At 38.9% G+C, this 23,045-nt stretch overlaps 1 protein-coding gene and 1 long non-coding RNA gene across 2 annotated transcripts; one reads left to right on the top strand and one right to left on the bottom strand.

The window, feature by feature from the left end:
- Window positions 1-632: 632 nt before the first annotated feature.
- Window positions 633-19,672, top strand: LOC124284313. The gene is made up of 4 exons (XR_006900524.1): window positions 633-775; window positions 7,372-7,378; window positions 15,833-15,837; window positions 19,661-19,672. It is a non-coding gene; the product is annotated as an uncharacterized LOC124284313 (long non-coding RNA).
- LOC124284309 (transmembrane 7 superfamily member 3-like) lies at window positions 2,824-22,261 on the bottom strand. Its single transcript, XM_046720394.1, is given in 11 exon segments — window positions 2,824-3,141; window positions 7,321-7,464; window positions 7,467-7,482; window positions 8,631-8,728; window positions 10,945-11,097; window positions 11,979-12,059; window positions 14,532-14,618; window positions 15,689-15,860; window positions 16,457-16,734; window positions 18,654-18,962; window positions 22,129-22,261. Coding segments are annotated over 11 exon segments (1,686 nt in total). The 5' UTR covers window positions 22,205-22,261; the 3' UTR covers window positions 2,824-2,869.
- Window positions 22,262-23,045: the final 784 nt, after the last annotated feature.

Raw genomic sequence — 23,045 nt, 5'->3', positions numbered from 1 at the left:
TAAGTGTTTGCTCATCACGCTGAAGACCTGGGTTCAATTCCCCACATGGTTACAATGAGTGAAGCCTATTTCTGTTGTCCCCTATCATGATGTTGGTGGAATATTGCTAAAAGCAGCGTAAAACCTCACTCACTCAAAATCAATGCCGGGAGCTATCTACAATGCGACCTGAAGAATTGGTAAACCTCAGTGGCTTTGTTGCTTGCATGTCATTGCATGGATCCTTGCTCATATCAATCACCGGAATGTATAGTCCAGACATAAGGTGAAATACTGAGGTCATTAAAAAACATGACATTGATCACATAAAAAATTATCTTTTATTTACATTTCTTTTGTAAAGCCATGCATTCATTTGTAAAACTAAAGCATGTAATGAGTATGAAAAGAGAGTATAATTGCACATGTCAGTGATTTTTTTCTGATTTATATACAGTCATACATTCATAAAATATATTATCTATGTACAGAAAACAAAACCAAATAGGTCATGTTAATTGAAAGTATACTGCTCCAAGGAAGTTAAGATTAAGTCTTCATATAAGGCCATACCAATTTTATTTCTTGTTTTACAGATTCTCCGGTCGGATTTTTTCAAGAAAAATAAAAAGACATAAATTAATTTTCCCCGCTCAAAAAATAAAATTTTAATATATTTATTGGCCGAAAATGTAAATGTGCAAGAAAATGTTTTTAGATTGTTTTTTGCCCCATATATACTTTATAAATTGCCAAAAGTAAAATAACTTGAGTATTTAAAAGGAATGGTACTTTGGTGATTTTATGTTTTTTTTGTTTTTTTCCCCTCCTTCCTTTAGGTTTTCTGATGACAAAAATCCATAAAACAAGAAATGAAATTGGTCTGGCCTAACTATAGTCAATATGTTGTGGAAGGATTTTAACTTGTTTGGAACAGTATACTAATAAAATTACTATTCTCAGATAGCTTTGCATTTTTTTACCTTTACATGTATTTCAGGAATGTCACTTAAGTGTACATAAAGGGGTACTGACGATGAAGTCAGTGGGTCTGGCCAGCCAATCTTGCAAGTCGACTCTTACAATATATAAGGTTGACATGGATTTATTGTAACCTGGATCTTTACTGGGGTAAGACTAGCACATGTTGCTGAAGACCAATTCTAACCTGGATCTTCACTGACGTAATACAAGCACAGATTGCTGACGACCAATTCTAACCTGGATCTTCACTGAGGTAATACAAGCACAGATTGCTGAAGACCAATTCTAACCTGGATCTTCACTGGGGTAATACAAGCGCAGATTGCTGAAGACCAATTCTAACCTGGATCTTCACTGAGGTAATACAAGCACAGATTGCTGAAGACCAATTCTAACCTGGATCTTCACTGGGGTAATACAAGAGCAGATTGCTGAAGACCAATTCTAACCTGGATCTTCACTGGGGTAAGACTAGCACAGGTTGCTGAAGACCAATTCTAACCTGGATCTTCACTGGGGTAAGACTAGCACAGATTGCTGAAGACCAATTCTAACCTGGATCTTCACTGAGGTAATACAAGCACAGATTGCTGAAAAACAATTCTAACCTGGATCTCCACAGGAAGAAGACTAGCACATGTTGCTGAAGACCAATTCTAACCTGGATCTTCACTGAGGTAATACAAGCGCAGATTGCTGAAGACCAATTCTGATCTAGATCTTCACTGGAAGAAGACAAGCACTAGTTGCTGAAGACCAGTTCTAACCTGGATCTTCATGGGTCGCATTCATTCATCAAACATATCACATATTTGTATTGTAAGTATATAATTATAATGGGATGCAGCATTAACACAATAAACAGAAATACTGCTGGTACTTGATCAAGACAATGATCAATCACGTAGATAAACAAGAGCATTATTTTATCAAATAAACCACCTTCTAAGGAAAAAATATTTACACTTGAAGGGAGATAACTCTAGACAGCTTTAACAAAAGGAAGCGCACAAATCAGCTTTGAAAAGCACAGGCCCATGACATTCAGAAATACTTCTATAAACAAAGCATTCCTGCAAATATACTTTAAGTACTGTTAAAATCATCTTTTAATCGTTCTGGTTGAAATACATACACAAAAACAGGATTGAAGCCCAGAAATATCTGCACTTCATATAAACACTATTTTTATTGTGAAATATTTTTTTTCATCACAAAAATGTGAAAATTCATAATTCAGCTGGCTTCCAAGAATACTTTCATTGTAAGCAATATATCACATTTTCACCAAGCTAGCAAGGAATGTCTCCACTTGTATCTGAATGATGTTTACTGACACCATTACCATCACCTTTTAAAGCAGTTAAATACCGATTCTTATTAATAAAGGGTCACCTATGTATGCTGAATGTCAAACATGTGCCACAAAGCGTCAATAGGTCCAATGTGATTCACAGTCAAAGTACACCTTGTTTATGCCTGTGTTATACTGACAGGATGTGTCAATGAAATTTGAAAATGGATGACTATCAAAAAGAATAAAAAAAATTGCAAGAATTAAGGTTAAAGAAACATCCACAAGACATGTGTCGATGCAACCAGTGGTTTCATTCACGTATGTGCAATGGATGACAAGTAACAGTCAGTGTGGGAATAAAATGGTTAATTCCAGATGCAACCAAACTGCAATTTTTGGGTAGTTAAATTTGATGTATTTTTAAACATGCTAATCTCATTTTATTGATTTGACCCTTCGATAATGATCCTAAGTACAATAAGTGTGACAGTGTAACATTGATTTTTTTATCAATGCCCAGCACATTACACAGGCAGCTGGATATCCAGTGTTTCTTTCCACAAGACAACAAAACCAAAGCATCAAATCAAACAGGAAACATAAATATTCTCAAGTTGGCTGATTGACTTGAGCTGTTGGGACAGTTTGCTGACGATTGCCAATGGTCCGACCTTGATCTTGTGTGTAATCTGGCCTTGACCTTTCACTCAAGAGAGGTCGTCGCTCTTCCTCATGTGGATGTGACAGAGGTCTTTCTAGTCGTTTTGCTTTTTTCACATGAGCTGGGCAAGGCGGGAAAGGAGGTTTTTTCCTTTCTCGATAAAACTGGAAGACCGTTCCCACGATACAAAGCCCCGCCCACACCACCGACAGGATCACCTCTGGAAATACAGATGACATCTGATGAAGACATGGAGGGTTATTTCAAGATGTCAACAGTACTGTTACCAATGAGTGGATCTTTTGAATAATCCTTTCATTCAGATGCCTGAGATAAATTTTGCTCAATAAAATGCAGATCAAACACAGAATAAAACAGTTTTGCTTTTAGTTGAAGGTAAAACAACTACACATTCTGTCACAAATGTTGCACACATCAACAAAGGCTTTTCTCAAACTTAAACCCCACAACATTACACACAAAAAATGAAATAAAAACATATCAATCAAATGAAGGTTAGGCCAGACCAATTTTATTTCTTGTTTTACGGATTTTTGTACTCAAAAACCCTAAAGGCAGGAGGAAAAAAAAAAAATAAATAAAAATAAATGCTAAAAGTATTTTACTTTTGGCAATTTATAAAATGTATATGGGGCAAAACACAATCTAAAAAAAAGCCTTTCTTGTAAATTTACATTTTTGACCAATAAAACCCCCAAAACATTAGGATTTTATTTTTAGAGCGGGAAAATTAACTTGTATTATTTTCTTATTCTTGAAAAAATACGACAGGCAGATCCATAAAACAAGAAATAAATTGGTCTGACATGAAATATCACTCAAATAAGATAGTGCTAAAAAGAGGATTCACTGTAAAATACCAAACACAAATGTATATCCCAAAGTTTGAAATGATATGAACCAATAAGAAGGCCTGGTTGTGATCAGTGAAAATAAGTTATCTTATTAGGGGTATGGGTGGCCCAGATATGTCCATTTTACAGTGTTGTGTACCTTGGACATGCAAGAAACCTATGATCACAGGTTCGAATCCCAGTTTCAGTGGCATTTCATGTTTCTAGGTTTACCATCACCATATCCCTGCTCACTGACTTCACCAACACACCATAATAAACAGGAATACTGTTGGTAGTGGTGTCAAACTCACCTCACTCACTCACTCACTGACTTCACCAACACACCATAATAAACAGGAATACTGTTGGTAGTGGTGTTAAACTCACCTCACTCACTCACTGACTAACTCACCTCACCTCACTCACTCACTGACTTCACCAACACCACACACCATAATAAACAGGAATACTGTTGGTAGTGGTGTTAAACTCACCTCACTCACTCACTCACTGACTTCACCAACACACCATAATAAACAGGAATACTGTTGGTAGTGGTGTTAAACTCACCTCACCTCACTCACTCACTGACTTCACCAACACACCATAATAAACAGGAATACTGTTGGTAGTGGTGTTAAACTCACCTCACTCACTCACTCACTCACTGACTTCACCAACACACCATAATAAACAGGAATACTGTTGGTAGTGGTGTTAAACTCACCTCACTCACTCACTCACTGACTTCACCAACACACCATAATCAGGAACTGTTGGTAGTGGTGTTAAACTCACCTCACTCACTCACTCACACACCATGACTTCACCAACACACCATAATAAAGAGGAATGTTGGTAGTGGTGTTAAACTCAATTCTCACCTCACTCACTCACCGACTTCACCAACACACCATAATCAGGAATGCTCTAAACTCACCTCACTCACTCACTCACTGACTTCACCAACACACCATAATAAACAGGAATACTGTTGGTAGTGGTGTTAAACTCACCAAACTCACTCACTCACTAACTTCACCAACACACCATAATAAAACAGGAATACTGTTGGTAGTGGTGTTAAACTCACCTCACTCTCACTCACTCACTCACAATCTTTGTACGTAGATTCAGAGATAGGATATGTATTACAAATATACAATTTATTGTGAAAATTTTCAATTTGGTCATAATCAAAGTGAGGTAACCATAATCTGTTCTCTTAGCGAAGAAAATGCTTCAATGCATGTCATCTTTTGAAAACTATCTATACTGAGTCAAAAAAGAAACTTCACAAAATGTAATTTATAAAAAAAATAATGAATAATTTTTCTCTGATGATACATCTATATATCTGAAATGGGATCCCTATCTTTCGACTCTAGAGAAACGTTAGCAAAACCCACTCAAACCCATCCATTCGTCGTGCAAATGACGTTAGTGCAAAATCAGGTTTTGCATGTGCAGTCGATCACGTTATCTTCGCATCGAAGTTTTCTTCATATGCACGTGTTTGCATTGGCTTCAAGAATTGAAAAAACACTTTTAACCCACAGTTCTAACGGTACTTGAAATGCCAGGATTGTCAAATGTGCAACGTGAACGTGCTGTTGGCATGTTGCAAGTGGGAAGACGTCGCAAGAGCAATGGGATGCAGCCGTCGTGCATTGCTGTGTATGACTTGCGCAGGTCGCTTCAACAAACTGGCACCACTTCTGATCGCCCAAGGTCGAATTAGATCCACGCGTGACGCCATCCGCGAGCAGAAGACCGATCAAACCGTCTCTACGCCACCTACGTGACAGATTTCTGCCGGCTACACGAACCAGGGCTGAGATGTTTAGAGGTCGACTGTCCTCACAGACCATTCGAAATCGGTTCGCGGGCTGCCAATCTCTATTCTCGATGTCCATATCGGGCCAATATTGACGCCGTTTCATCAACGTCAACGTCTGCTGTGGGCCCAACGTCACCTCCGATGGACCCAGAGAGACTGGAATCGAGTCGTCTTTAGCAATGAATCCAGGTTTACCCTCAGATTCGCGGACGGCAGGCATAGAGACGACGTCGGTGGAGACGACGTTGTGAACGGTATGCCCAATGTTGTGTACAGGAAGTCGACAGATTCGGGGGCGGAAGTGGCATGGTGTAGGGTGCTTTCTGTGGGAACAACCGTTCCCGACTCCCGGTCATCCGTGGAAACCTCACAGCTGCTGCTTACCGCAACTAGGTGCTCACCCCTGAACTCAATCCTTTCATGGCGGCTCATGGCCCAGGTCTACAGTTCCAGCATGATAATGCTCGACCGCGATACCGCGATGTTGACACGAAATTTCCTTCAAAACGCTGGAATCAACGCCATGGACTGGCCATCGAGGTCCCCTGACCTTAATCCAATAGAGCACGTTTGGGATGCACTTGGGAGAAGGCTTCGTGGTCTTAGGAACCAACCTCAGAATTTGCAGGAAATTGGCTGCCTTGCAAGAGCAATGGCATAGAATCCCCAACCATGTGTTCACAAGCATCAGGCAGTCGATGAGGAGACGGTGTTTGGCAGTGGTGAATGATGCTACTGCCATACACGATATTGAACTGAGAAATTTCGCATTTTTATTCTTGTGACTTGACATTCTGTATACCCATGTTTTGGAACGGCGGTGTAGCCTAATGGAACTGATTATGGCACTGTCAGTGTATCGAAAGTACATCACACAGATCTCTAAAACCCCAAAACATTAGGATTTTATTTTTAGAGCGGGAAAATTAACTTGTATTATTTTCTTATTCTTGAAAAATACGACGAAGGCGGATCAAGTAAAACAAGAAATAAATTCGTCTGGCCTTAACATGAAATATCACTCAAATAAGATAGTGCTAAAAAGAGGATTCACTGTAAAATACCAAACACAAATGTATATCACAAAGTTTGAAATGATATGAACCAATAAGAAGGCCTGGTTGTGATCAGTGAAAATAAGTTATCTTATTAGGGGTATGGGTGGCCCAGATATGTCCATTTTATTTTTACAGTGTGGGGTTGTGTACCTGTGACATGCAAGAAACCTATGGTCCCAGGTTCAAATCCCAGTTTCAGAGACATTTTATGTTTCTAGTTTTACCATCACCATATCTCTGCTCACTGACTTCACCAACACACCATAATAAAACAGGAATACTGTTGGTAGTGGTGTTAAACTCACCTCACTCACTCACTCACTGACTTCACCAACACACCATAATAAAACAGGAATACTGTTGGTAGTGGTGTTAAACTCACCTCACTCACTCACTCACTGACTCACAATCTTTGTAGGTAGATTCAGAGATAGGATATGTATTACAAATATATAATTTATTGTGAAACTTTCAATTTAGTCATAATCAAAGTGAGGTAACCATAATCTGTTCTCTTAGCGAAGAAAATGCTTCAATATGTTTCATCTCTTGAAAACTATCTATTAACAAGGTCAGAAATATGACCATATATTGCAATTCCAAGATGTCTCCTGCTTGAATATGAAACACATCTGAATACCTACCGTTGGTGTTGAAGGGGAAGATGTTGGTGATGTTGAGGTAGTTGGGGAGAGTCTGGTGGTTCACGGAGTTCAGGATGACGTACTTGAGGCTGCTCCAGAGGAACACATCCACACACAAGACAAACAGGTACGAGCCCAGAATGTACACGACAAGATGTTGAGCTGAAGTACAATAGAATAGCGTTGTAAAATAGTAGCGTTATTGTAAATTTATTGCCCCTTAATTCATAATACTGCGTTAATATTGAAATTTCTTCCTGAAATCCCCATTGTGACACACCTACATTATTACTAAAACCCATATTGTCATTGGAGACCCTGGATTAACATGAAACTGTGTGTTCATGTTTGTTATTTAATGCTGCACTGAACAAAATTCCAGCTGAATGACAGGGTCTGAAAATAATTTCCACATTTAATCCTGTGATTGATATTATGAACATCGATCAACACCATCTGGCTCCTTACAACACTGTCAAACCAAGCCGCCAACCCAATCAGTTTGGTCTCCTCTAACAAATATCCATTTGGGAAAATATTTTTCCAAATATTGTCTCATTGAAAAAATGCAATTCTAGAGTCACACTGAGTGGGCTATTCAAACCAAATGTTCTGCCCTAATTTCCATGTCAGAGGTGGATCCAGTTTTTTTTTCAGGAGGATCGGATTGCTAATCCAGGATTTTGTAAATGGAGGTATTGTGGAACCTGGTTTTGAAAACAAATGAGATTGGCATTCTGATAACAATGAAAGGCCTTGTACCTGCGGCTTGTGATTCACCAGCTTCAAGTCTATCAGTAGTGCTATTTCTCCCAATATTACTACGTCTTGGCATCACAATTTTCAAAATTCTCTTTGCTTGCAATAAGTACCCATTTTGTCCATTTTTTAAGCACTAAGGACATACATTGTGTCAAATATGGCAGGGCTCAATTTAAGAGATGTTAACCTACTTGCACCAGGTGCAACCTAAGATAAAAACCTAGTTGCACCAGTCAAATTCCAGTTGCACTGTTTTTATTGCAATATGTAATATCAGAAATATGCTATTGAATTATTTAGATGTTTTATTCAGAAGTTTACCCACTCAAAAATTGACTTGCACCTGGTGCAAGTTAGACTAATAACTAGGTTCCATTTTGTTATATTGGGTTGCACCAGTGCAAGTTACAAAGCACTAAATCGAGCCCTGTATGGTAATAAACATTTTCAATGAAACTAAATGTTTCTAAATGTGCTCATGCAGTCGTGACTTTATGAGGCCCAGTGGCACTGTAAAAACTGGAATTTCTAACTGAAGCAACACATACAGTTTTAGTGAAGCACAGCAGGAAGACAGGCCCGATGAGAACAGCACAGGTGAAGGTCAGGCCATAGGTCATGGTGGTGTGCCAGTAGGACAGATTGCCTGAAATCAATCGAAAGTTGTACTGAAATTTAAACCATACGACATCACTGTCTTTATCATGATGGACCCGTGAAGATCCGGGTTAGACTTGATCTTCAGTAACCCATGCTTGTTGTAAGAAGCAACTAACGGGATCGGGTGGTCAGGCTTGCTGACTTGGATGACACATGGCATCGGCTCCCAATTGCGTAGACCGATGCTCATGCTGTTGATCATTTGATTGTCTGGTCCAGACTCGAATATTTACAGACCGCCGCCATATACTGCAATCGTATATATTTTCACGGGGTGCAATTTCCACGGAAAGTTCACAAAAGACCTATTAGCGCAGTAGTTTTTTCTGTGCATTTCAAATGCCTGAGTGATGGTGTCCATCACAAAGTTTTCACAACCCATAGACATGCAATGATCAAAGCTAGCCGCCACAATTGAATAATGTTTACTAAAACAATCACAGAGAGAGGTGGGATTATACTTTTGTCAACATGACAACACCTGTCCCAACAAGTGACGTAAGTGAGCTTCGTTCATTTTGTGATTACGAGTAATCAGCTATCAATAAACTGACAAACTGATAACAAACATTTGCCTATTATGATCGCTATTACTAGTATACTAGTATATGCCTCTATTCCTTTATATATAGTTTTGATGTTGTTATCTGAGAGAATAAACAAATTGCAAGTTGTTCCTACTTGAGTATTTGTCATGACTTCACCATGAATATTTCGCTTGGTATGATTATTGATGCACAATCATTTTGCGCGAAAAGCGCAAAAATTAATCCCACGCAAAAATAACTACGATTACAGTAGTTGGAATATTGCTGAGTGTGCATAAAACTAAACTCACTCACTTACTTTAACATGACCGAAGCTGAGAAAATGAAGTCAAGAAAATTCTGTAGAATTGCACTATGTGAGACAGCATAAGTTTTAAATTATTCAAGGATCCATGCAATGGCATGCAAGCAACAAAGCCACTGAGGTTTACCAATTCTTCAGGTCGCATTGTAGATAGCTCCTGGCATTGATTTTGGAGTGAGTGAGGTTTTACGCCACTTTTAGCAATATTCCAGCAATATCACGGTGGGGACACTGGAAATGGGCTTCACACATTGTACCCATGTGGGGATTCGAACCCGGGTCTTCGGCATGACGAGCCAATGCTTTAACCACTAGGCTACCCCACCGCCCCATTTAGATGTTGTGGATTTTGGTGCCAAACTGGTTGCACTATACTCAAGTGTGCACTCAAGGGTTATGTCTCTTGCATTGATTAATCAAACAGTATCTCTCTGTAGTTGAATGAAAAATGACCTAAGTAAAATCATTTTGAGTTTTGTTTTTCACAGGAATTAGAGAAATATTAGCTGGAAGATCCATTATACATAGAGAGAAATTGCTCTGGCCTTAAAATATGATTTGTAGCCTGGCAAATTCAAAGTTACAAAATCAAAACTTAACAAGCATTGTCACTAAGGTGACATAATCCCCTGCCGCAAATTATCAAATCAAACTTATAAAGTAATGAAAGTTTAAGTTAAATGTCAACAAAAACATGACCAGTCAACCTCTCTTGATATCTTGCTCTTTAGGTGTTCAAACATACACATATTTTCAAGACTGACTTTGACCTTGACATGAATGTCATAGTGTATGAAATATGCAAAAATAGTACTAAAGAAATTGCTTATTGAAAAACATTTAAGGGAAGTCTTGAAAGTCTTTGAAGAAAATCCAGTCAACCGTTCTTGAAATATCTAGCTGACAATTCAGGTTAACATGCTGAAATCTTCAAAGTGTCGCCATGACCTTGAAAAGTATGTGAAGGTCACAAAAATCGACTGGGCCCTGCGCCTTCCCTTTGTATTGAATATGAAGAAAATCCAGGGAACAGTTCTTGAGATAGCTTAACATGCAGGTAAAATGTTAAAGTCCCCTTGTGACCTTGAAATGAAGGTCAAGGTCACCAAACCTGACTTGGACCTTTTTTTATAATGTGATGAACCTAGTTACCAAATATGAAAAGAATCTAGTGAACGGTTCTTAACATATTCCAATTCGTACGTACGGACAGACGGAGCCTAATACTATATCCCCCGCTTCACACTAAACGCGTGGCGGGGGATAAAAATAATTACCTCCTGAAAGATAATCTGTAATTCCTCATATCATGCAGGTCATTTTATAAATTATTATTATTGGCATGCTTACCAAATGGAGTGAAGAACAGAAGGCTGGAGAAGAGGTAGCCTGAAGTGAGGCCAACTAGTAGAACAGATACCACAGGGAGGCCGCAGAAGTACCAGAACATCAGGAACAGTGCCCCGCCCACTAAACCCACAACAGCACTGACACCAACAGTAGCTGCAACAACAACAGAATCATTTAGCATCCTCATATACAAATTATCATTGTCATCATCATCATCACCAACTTGTGTAGATGATGCTCATGTCAATCATTGGATTGTGTGGTCCAGATTTACTTATAAATAGACTCCTGTCATCATGTTTGAGTATTCTTGATTGTGGCGTTAAACATCAAACAAAACCAAAAATGTAATGGAAAGATTTACCTCTTGAATGAAAATTGTTAACAAATATCAACAATACCCATGAAATAAAGTTCAAAGAGGCAATATTCGAAACTCTTTTAAACTGAAGTAGGAATTTGATGTCAACATCATCATCATCATCATCATCATCATCATCGTCGTCATCGCCATTACTATCAGCACCACCAGCAGAAGCAAATTCATAAGCTGACAACATCATTGCGTATCAGTTCATCAATATCAGTGCTCGAAATAAAAGATAGATCTGTACCATATACCCCCCACCCCTACAGTTGTGATGATCCCCATTCACAGAATAATTTTGTCAAAATTCACCACATACCATTGAATTTCACCGGCCAAGTATCATCTATATTTAATGACCAGTCACCCATGAAGATCTGGGTTAGAGTTGGTCTTCAGCAACCCATGCTTGTCATAAGAGGCGACTAACAGGATCGGGTGGTCAGACTCGCTGACTTGGTTGACACCGTTATCATATCCCAATTGTGTAGAATTGTGATGATCACTGGATTGTCTGGTCCAAACTTGATTATTTTCAGACTGACTGGAATATTGCTGAGTGCAGCATTAAACAACAAACCAACCAACTAATGATCATTCTCTACAGTGTCACTATTTTTTGTTCCATGTTGTCACACACTATCCGAAGCCTAGGTCTCATACATACCATCTGAGTTGAGTTCTGACAGTTTTGTGATCGTGATGTATGACATCAATGCAAAGGCCAGGAATCCAAATATGAAAAATTCTGCAAAAGGAGAGGAAGAAAAATATGTTTGTTGGTTGTTTTATCAGAAATATTTGTGTATGTGGGGCACAGACGGTCCAGTCCTCTCCAGCATGAAATATGCTATGCAGAGTTGTGTCCCTTGGGCACACCTCACACCTATGATCATGGTTACAATACAATTCCCAGTTCACTCTGATGATCTGAGTGAGTGAGTGAGTGAGTGAGTGAGTGGGTGGGTGGGTGAGTGAGTGAGTGAGTGAGTGAGTGAGTGAGTGAGTGAGTGAGTGAGTGAGTGAGTGAGTGAGTGAGTGAGTGAGTGAGTGAGTGAGTGAGTGAGTGAGTGAGTGAGAGTGAGTGAGTGAGCGAGAGTGAGCTCTACCAGCTTGAGCGACTCAGGTTTTACCGCCACTTTTAGCAATATTCAAACAATATCACTGATCGGAGGACAACAGAAAGGGGCTTCACACGCTTCAAAGGAGTGAGTGAGTGAGTGAGTGAGTGGATCGAGAGATGCTTTTAGCAATATTCAAAATATCCATCAGGCTATGCCACTACGCCCCGCTTAGATTTGTATGCACCATGACTGTGCCTGTTTCCCTCGGCGATATATGCCAGAGATCACTTCAGGCTTTTTTCCAATATTACATGACATGCTGTGATATATAGAGAATATACACTGGTCTCATTACATTAATAATTATACGAACGAAGTGTCCTTTATGGTATCTGACCGAAAGTTTGCAGGTCAGATAACATAGGAAGGTCGCGAAGTTTCAGATAATTTGCATGTAATGAGACCGAGTGTGGTATTTTATTTATTACCCACGTCTTACATGCATTTAAATTGACAAAATAGCGTATTTTTGTTATGTTTTTGGTTTCAAACCGAAACCGGTTTTATAAAGAGATTGCGGAAGAGTTTTGTACTGTAGTACAATATTTGCATGACGTCACACTGTAATGACGCCACTGCCTTGGTAACCGGCACGCCACGACGATGTCAGTTGTCATCGCCGCACAGCCTCCTACAGTAAACTACTCCGTAGCACCTCGCTCCTTTGGTTTCCAGTTGCTTCATTCGCTAACATCACTGGTGGAAACATTGCGTTTATGTTTTTCTACAGATATAATGTCTCAGTTCGACTCACAATTAAACAGCGACATGGCAACGTTCGCAATGTTTACATTCCCACAATGCATTTATGTTGTAGAATGAATGAATTCACGTGTTTGTTATGAATGAAAAAATAGTTACGTCAGAATGTGACCTAATTGAGAGGTCATCGGTTATCCAATCAAATCGTTAGAATTTCAGGTCAAGTCGTTGCGACACAGGTCAACGCAATACGACACTCGTGTGACGTACGAGATTAATATGCAACTACCCATACGTTGACCACGTGGGTAATAAAACTGGAATACTGTCCCTCACCCCAGCTGTATCACAACAGTCAGACAGACCAGAGGTCGATATAATGAGCAACATGTTGCCTTCAGGGTATACTGACTCATGAACAGTCAGACAGACCAGAGGTTGATATAATGAGCAGCATGTTGCCTTCAGGGTACACTGACTCATAAACAGACCTCACCACTTGTTCTCATTTATCTGTCTCTTTCAGTAAAAGAGCGATGGAGAGCCTGTGAGTATGCCTTTAGATCACTTTCGCAACAGTCCAACAATATCAAGGCAGGGACACCAGAAATGTGCTTCACACATTGATCCATGTATCTTGGAGAATCAAACCTGGGTCTATGGTGTAACAAGCAGATGCTTTAACCACTAGGCTACCCCACTGACCCAGGGCTTGAAGAAAGGTGTTGCAAAGGAACAAGTTACAAACATTACAATATTACAAGCTGATGTTTATCAATCTGGCAACTCGTGAAGGGCCATGTTAGAACTGATCTTGAAATAACCCCATAGTGTCTCAATAGGTGACTAACGGAATCAGGTGTCAGGCTCACTGACTGGTTTGATGCATGGTATCCCAATTGCTTAGATTGATGCTCATGACTTCGATCACTTGATTGTTGGGTTCAAACAACACTATCTGCATACTGTCATCATAATGCCAAGTGCTGAGTTTAACAACATACAAACAAAGACACATCTCCTGTCTGTCATGTTTTCTGTGAGTGAGTTTAGTTTTACACCGCACTCAGCAATATTCCAGCTATATGGTGGCGGTCTGTAAATAATCGAAATCTGGACCAGTCAATCTAGTGATGAACAGCATGAGCATTGATCTGCATAATTGGATACAATGACATGACTGTGTCAACCAAGTCAGTGAGCCTGATCACCCAATCCCATTAGTCGCCTCTTACGACAAGCATGGGTTACTGAAGATCAATATTCTAACCCAGACCTTCATGGGTACATGTTTTCTGTACAAATGCTGTTATGATGTGAAGACATCAATATCAAGTTTCAAATGCCACTCAAAGAAGAAGATATAAGTTTGTTTGTAAATTCACCATACGTACCTGTTTTCAAATATCTATGCCCAAGAAAACAGAGAAATAATCCGCAGATAGCACTGACGACAGCTATTACACCATCAACAGCATCAACTGAAATGTACAAGTTATCTGAATGTACTGATTATCACTGAAACTACTGGTGCTTGTATTATGTCATAAATATTTGGTAAGTGATAACCTGGCATTTGATTTGCCAAGCAATTCTTTTTGCAATAAAAAATTAACGTACGTGCCATTAACAGATAAATGCTTCCTGACAGACTGATAACAGAATGGGTGCACTGACTTACGACATTGTCATATGCTAGTCAAATACCTGAAAATATATATATATATTCATACTATTTCTTATTGTTCAACCACTGTTTTTTTCAGTTGCTTCACTGAACCGATTGTAAATTTTGTTCAAACAGGAAAAAAATGATAAATCCTAATTTTTCTTCTCTGCTCCGTATATTAGTTCACAGCATCATGCACCATTTTCTATACAAGGATCCACATTTAAGAAATCTTGCATCAATGTTTCAAAAACACACATAAAGAAGTGCTACATGTTTGCGAGTTCAATTAACAATCAATCTCTAATTCCCTTCTCAAATAAGTCACGGTCTCTTTAGTTATTAAAACTTCTGCAATGTAAATATAAAGTTGGGCCTAATGCTACAATGAAAAATAATTCAAAGAAAATAACGCTCTGCTGCCATTGTCTCCCAAACATCTACAATATTTGGTTTTCAATCAAATGCTCAGTGGTATGGGACATTATTAAGGCCAAATAAAAAATGTTGTGGTTCCGATTACACCTCTTTAAAATTTAGGGTAGGTAGGTCGGATTTTTTTTTTTTACATATTTTTTTTAGAAGTAAAGTACAAACTTATAACACATTTATCAATGTGTAATTGTTTATACAATCAAGCTTGCGGGCATCATATCGACTTTCTCTATCAGAATGACAGATATCTGTTGGTGCCAGGACAAAAAAAATGGTATCTGAAAGCTTATTTTATTCATTCCGCTTTAAAAAAATAGGGTCGGCACCAGAATTCAAGGGTCGGTCGGGTAATCGGAACAACAACATTTTTTTATAGGCCTAATGAAATAAACCCATTATCTACACTACAGCCATTAATGTGGGTGATAAATAATTTATAGCCCCCACCTTTCCTGGAACATGATCCATCTCCAAACGGACAGGAATAGGTGTGAGCAGGTACATATACAGCTGAAGTTCCAGCCTTGGTATCCGTGACAACAACGGTCAGCACTACACCTTGACCCACCTCTGATGATACTGACCCTACAGATTTGGTCGATTCAGCGATAGTCATCACCTGAATAGCAGAATAAATATGCAAATTAGAGATTATACATGTTTATCTTGTCTACTGCATCTGACAAAATGGTTAAAAAAACCTCAGCCAAACGATGATGGTGGTTGATACAACTGATACTGACTCTTGATATTTAAACAACTTTAAAGTCTTATTGAGTATTGCTGACTGAGAACGTTTGAAGACAATTGGAACTCCAGACAAGCATTTCTTCTTTTGAAGACAATTTTAGTAGCTATATAGAGAATAATACTTATGGACTTAACTAAATGTCATCTGGTGTATCATTTGACAGACATCCATCTTTGTGGAACTTGCAGTGACTCTGTGGGTTAGATGGCAGTTAGGTGCCTGACTTTGAGAGTGTGGCTCCGAAACCAAGATTGGACTCAACCCCCAAAAGTACTAGAATCTTTACATTAGTGAAAATATTTCTAAAATGCCATTTAAACTTTTACTATTCCATGGCGTTCCACTATTTCGATCCCTGTAGTGATTAAAGTCTCAGGCCATATTCTACCCTGTTATATACAATGTTTAACCTTGTTTCCTTCAATTGCAGAGAACAAAAACATGTTTCAAGTGAAAACCTTCACCTTTATCCCATTTTCCACAACATCACTGACATTTAACATCTTGCGGACATTGATGAGAAACGTGTCTTCTGACTGGTCCATCTCAGGAAGGTAGAAGACGTAAATGTCATACGACAGCTGCTTCTGGTGCAGTTCACAGTCGCCTTGAGGAGCCTGCCTGGTAAAGCCCAGATTGCCCCACTGGAACTGGAAGTTTGTGGAGTACTTGAAGGTCTCCAAGTGAATGTTGGGGTCATTTTCAAGCTTGAACACTTCATTGCAGGCCCCTGGCACTGGATCTGAAGACATAGTAACAGATAAATTGCAAATATGCACAAGGCCAGACCAATTTTATGTCTTGTTTTACGGATTTTTGTCCTCAGAACACCTTAAGGCAGGAGGGGAAAAAATAAAAAATAAAAATCACCAGTCAAAGTAATACATGTATTCCTTTTAAATACTAAAAGTACATGTACTTTATTTATGGTAATTTATGAAGTGTATATGGGGCAAAAAACAATCAAAACATTTATTTTTTTGTAAGTTTACATTTTTGGCCAATGAAGACTTGGGGATTTTATTTTTTGAGCGGGGAAAATTAATTAATTTTTTTTATTCTTGAAAAAGTACGACCGGCGGATCCGAAAAACAAGAAATAAAATTGGTCTGGCCTAAATTGACAATACAAGTTATCATTACCCAATAATTTTTGATCTGCTTGTGTACAACTATGCATTAACAATAAGTCTGTCTCTCAGACACTAGAGAATATAATAGACCTAAGTCAAACTCTGAAAGGCTGAAATTAAGGAATGTTCTGGGCTCCATCTGAATATTTTTCATTTTGACGATAAATATTTTAAATTTATTTCCGGGATTTAAAACCCAAGAGAACAACACTCTGTGTAAGTAACCAATGTATGTTGTTCAAAATGCATTTCCCTTTTTCTTACAGATATGCATTTAGTGATTGAAAGAAGGCATTACACTCTCTGCTACTCATCCACTACCTGATGAACAAACAAGGTGAGGTGAGGTGAAATTGGGTTAAATGTCGTGCTTGAGAATATTTCGCTCATATGACGACGTGCATGCGTGTGTATGTGTATGTGCAGCTGCTTGTACAAGCCCAGACTTAAGCTGGTTTTATAGTGCTAGCCCACTGAGATACCATGCCGCAGTGAAGCATGAATACCCCACTCAGACACATTATACTGACTCTGAGCCGACCAGTCCTTGTTGTACCCATTAATGCCGAGCGCCAGGCAGGGACCAACAAGTACCATATTTTAACGTCTTTTGGTATGACACGGTCGGGGATCGAACCCGCGACCTTCCACTCTCCGGGCGGACGCTCTAACCACTACACCACGGAGGCGGTCTAACAAACAAGGAAATGACCTAATATTACAAAGAAAAAGATCTATAAAAAGTTTCATGTCCTATGTTGACCTTTGAAGTCCTATGTACTTCAACTTTCATGATTAAGAGGGTGTGGGAGTGGGGGAGACGCTGGACGTCTCTGAAGTTCACTGTATATCCTTGTACTTCAACTTTCATGATTAAGAGGGTGTGGGAGTGGGGGAGAGACGCTGGACGTCTCTGAAGTTCACTGTATATCCTTGTACTTCAACTTTCATGATTAAGAGGGTGTGGGAGGGGGGACGAGACGCTGGTGTGGAGTTGGGGACAGACGCTGGACGTCTCTGAAGTTCACTGTATATCCTTGTACTTCAACTTTCATGATTAAGAGGGTGTGGGAGTGGGGGACAGACGCTGGACGTCTCTGAAGTTCACTGTATATCCTTGTACTTTTACTTTCATGATTAAGAGGGTGTGGGAGTGGGGGAGAGACGCTGGACGTCTCTGAAGTTCACTGTATATCCTTGTACTTCAACTTTCATGATTAAGAGGGTGTGGGAGTGGGGGACAGACGCTGGACGTCTCTGAAGTTCACTGTATATCCTTGTACTTCAACTTTCATGATTAAGAGGGTGTGGGAGTGGGGGAGAGACGCTGGACGTCTCTGAAGTTCACTGTATATCCTTGTACTTTTACTTTCAAGATTCAGATGGAAGAAGGGTGGGAACTGAGGAGATTGGGGGAGGGGGATGGGAGGTGGAGCAAGAAGTATGACAGTCTGTTGGGAATGGTCAGACAAAGTAATCTATATATTTGGGGAGGGTCATCTACGAACATTATACCACATGAAACCCACCAGAAGGAGTGTGAAGGTCAGTAGATACCAGTACGCTGAGAGAAGTGTTGACATCTGACCTTAAGTACATTGTCGCACTGGTGTCAGGTACTTTCAACAGTACCACTATTCCAAGATGGCTGCCTGTGATGGTCACAGTCTCGTCAAAAGTTTGTGTTGACGAAATTGATACATTCTCTGACTGAGTGTGTGCTTGGAAGAGGACAAAGCTGTAGTTTGACGGAATGGCCTCTACTGTGACCGCAGCCTCACCCTGGCCTGGGAGGGACACAACTGTAGCGTTCCATGGTTCGATGAAGACATCTTTTCCTGAAAATGAAAAGGAAGTGTTTCCATGGTGTCTTAATATACAGACATGGTGAAATATACCAATAGAGTAAACGGCTTCGGTTGAACATCAGAAGTGTATAAAATAAGTTTTGAAACATGGCCTATCCAAAGACTGGCTGTCCAAAAGAGTGACCAGTCCTGAACAAACACAGCCAATCCCAAACACTAAAACAATGAAAAACATAATAGATAAGACAAAGTTCAAACCAAGTTAAGTTTATTTTCTCAAATATTTCCCCTGATCAAAGAACGGCCTTACTTATTTAATAGACCATCATTCACTGACTGAGTTTGGTTTTTTACACCGCTTTTAGCAATATTCTAGCAACATCGCGCCGGGGGACCCAGAAATGGGCTTCACACATTGTACCCATGTGGGGAATCGAACCCGGGTCTTCGGCGTGACGAGCCAACGCTTTAACCACTAGGCTACCCCACTGCCCCCTGTCATTCACAAAAATAGACCGTCAAGGACAGTGGGACGGGCTATGTTTTTTATACACTGACATTAGTTTCATATATTTCAGTTATATGTTTTAACACTGCTTTAAATAGAATTCAAGTCAGTGTTCGTGGTAGGTTTTGTACTAGTGCGTGCAGAAAAAAGATTAGAAACATGTAGTCCAAATCTTTTGCATGTGAAATTTTGATTACAATAACATCATTATCATAACAAGTAATTATATTTACAAACTTTAACATACGTTCCAGTGTTTGAATATAATGAGCGACCATGAACTGTGTAGTATTGGCACCCTGAAACGCAAGAACGCCATTAAAAGTTATTTCTTGTAGTTTCAAATTAAAGGAAAACTTTCTCTCCGGCATTTCCTCCTTGGCCATGCCATAGACTGTGCCAACATCACTTTGTAATTTCTGAACAACTTGATGAAGATTTAAGCCCACTAATATAGAATCGGTGAGTGCGTCATTAAATTAATCATCTATCCTGTCTGCACTGAGAGCTGACGTACCATTCTTAGTGCATGTATCAGCATCAGATCTACTAGTCGAGACAAACATGGACGCCTGTTGTTTTGACATGATGATTGCGTGGTGTCACTTCACTTGTAAATTCCAGACGATAAAGATCAAACAATATGTTACCCAATCATAGCCCCTGTTATAGCGGCGTGATTCAAAGCACCATCTGGTGGCAGGATACGTTCTGTTTTTAACAATGGGAATTTCCAAACTTCAATTTATATTTTCATCTATGAGCAGCCTAATATATTTGTTTTAATTGCTGTTTAAAGGTACTTTTTAAAATTAAGTAGATCAGAATCTCTGCGTGCAAGACACGCACTCACAATATTTTTTGTTTTTATGTTTTAATACTGTATATTTGTCATTTTTATCATATGTGATAATAGTGAGGATTAATTGAAAGATGTCATCTTTTGTGTTTGGCTTCTGTGAAAAACATGACTTTAGGGCGCATATACAAAAACTTAAAAACTCCTTAATATAATATTTTTCATAAGTTTTAATTGTCATTTGAGGCAAGATTGTACAAAATTACAAACAACCCACGTCTACATTGATCAACAAAAAAATGTGTACAAAAATAAATACTGACAGACTACCAAGATATAGAAAAGATGACAACAAATCCTCACAATCTTTCCAAAATTTGGACCCACTTTTTACACTAATGTACTGTATTTTACCGTAGATAAGCCGAATTTTGAGGACCAAATATAGCAGTCTGTAGAAGGGGGTTGGCTTATCTATTGGTTACACTTTCATCAATTTTTTTCAGGGGATAAGAAAATGACATTGTATCGCTTTACATGAACAGACAGACAGGAGAAGACAACCTTGTCAGTAAAGATGTCAAATTTGCAAATTAAACCTCACTAGACAAGACTATTTACCTTTTCAGTTCTAATTTGTTTTGCTAGGCATTGTATTATATACAGGGATTAAGATTACTGCGTGTATTTGTCTTGTATGTAAAGCCGGAAATAGCAATCACCCGTGCACACGTTTCCCGGTGATCTAGTTAAAACATACCCAATAATATAACGGGATGAATTCTGCCGCAGTAACTGATAAAAAATAATATCTAAGCAAAAAGCCTACCCTCACGAACATGGTAAGCGAAAGTTGTAAGCTCATGAAATGGGGAGGTGAAATACACATGCCAGTTTGTTGTGATCGCCAGCTACAATAAATATGACACTTAGCAAAATAGAATATGTCCATTTCTGTCAACTACACTTCATTTCGACGCGTGAGTAAACGCAATATTATTATGATTATGATTTCTGTGAATAATGCAGATAGATGTTATACTTATCAGTGACCGACCCTTGTCTTGTGGTCTGAGTTGTGTATTCATTTCTGTTTTTTTCTAAGAATTATTAGTGACAATCGATTATGAAATGTTGCAATCGATTTTCGCATCGGAAAAGGGTAACCAATCAATTATCGATTATAATCGATCATCAGAACACCACTAGTGAGTGAGTGAGTTTGGTTTTACGCCGCTTTTAGAAATATTCCAGCAACATCACGGCGGGGGACACCAGAAATGGGCTTCACACATTGTTCCCATGTTGGGAATCGAACCGGGGCTTTCGGCATGACGAGACAACGCTTTACCCACTAGGCTACCCCACCGCCCTAGAACACCACTACATGCAGGTATTCGAAAACAGGTGATGACCTGCGAGTGCAGTGAAATGTTACAGAACAGACAGTGCAAGTCACGCCTCTTATTAAGGACACTTTTCCAGTCAGTATATAGCTTAGCATTCTATTGCAAAAAAGATCACCTACCGATGATGATCAGTGTAACAGCCAAAAGCAACTTAACTGTTAAAAACTGGAGTGAGCATGGATGATATATCAGTGTGAGGTTAGCTTGCACATTGTCCCTGTGTAATTAGGCTGATGAGTTAAGTATTACTTTTTGTGCATTAACGGTTATTTTTTAGTTTCAGGACATATTTAATCTGTTTACTTTGATAATTACGGAAAGGATTTTCAAAAGTATAATTCCGTGCGTCTAATAAAGTGCATAATTTACAGATAATGCAGTGTCGTTTGATACTGGACTGATCAATACGATCTACTGCTGAGAAATCTGAAAACTCTAATAACGATCATTTTTCAAACTGAATCCCAGAACATGTCATACCTTCAACTCGTACTTGGAATAAACCAAAGACTGCAATTAAAAGATAAAAGTGTCGATATATAGCAAGCACTGTCATCTTCTTCCTGACATTCGTGTTTACATATCTTGTTTTCGCTTTCCGGATTCATGTGACGGCTCGGAAATCAAAGGGACTTAACTCTATTTCCCAAATGATTAAGCATACCACTATATATGTTTTTCAAAAGCATTTACTGTGCATTAATGGCAAAAACGACTATGTAATTGTGTTTGTATATCCATCCTTTCCAAACTTTCAGCTACCATTTCACAATAACATAGAACGTAGGTACCAGTAATGTTAATGCCACAATATATATATATATATCTAAAGGCGAGAATATATGGATGTCAACTTATTTATTTTTTACGGACGCGATGTTTCGGAATATATTTTTACTCCTTCATTTGGTGTGAAACCATATATTTTAGAACAAGAAACGTTTTCGTTTTTTCCTCCACTCTTTATTAACACGTATATAAGACCACGATTGTTACATGTCGACCAACATATGCCACGTGGTCAGGGCACCACGGTCGTTTTCAGACATATAGCTTCATTCGACATACATTGAATACAAGGTTATCGGTTTTTAGTGTAACATAAGGTCAAAAGTGGTTAACATTATAATTTTGTATTTATAAGAACTACGATTTATTACTTCTAGCTGTTTGATAAATTCCCTTTTAAAAGCTTTGAGTGTTGGAATAGTATTTGACACATTGCACTTGTAAACATGAAATTTTGCCTCTGTGAAGACATAATTAAGACTAATAATATTAGCTTTATCTAAAGAATCTGTTTCCTGACAACCAAGCAATACATTCTCTCTGTACTTTTGTGGTTTGAAATGTCTGCAAAAAGTCTTGCTGACGCCTTTTGTGGGATTACGACATGT

Source organism: Haliotis rubra, unplaced genomic scaffold, assembly GCF_003918875.1.
Source record: "Haliotis rubra isolate DU_JTF1 unplaced genomic scaffold, ASM391887v1 Scf333, whole genome shotgun sequence".
In the NCBI taxonomy this organism is placed as follows: domain Eukaryota; kingdom Metazoa; phylum Mollusca; class Gastropoda; order Lepetellida; family Haliotidae; genus Haliotis; species Haliotis rubra.
The sequence above is the reverse complement of the archived record's forward strand: the minus strand, read 5'-3'. Positions and strand labels throughout refer to the sequence as shown.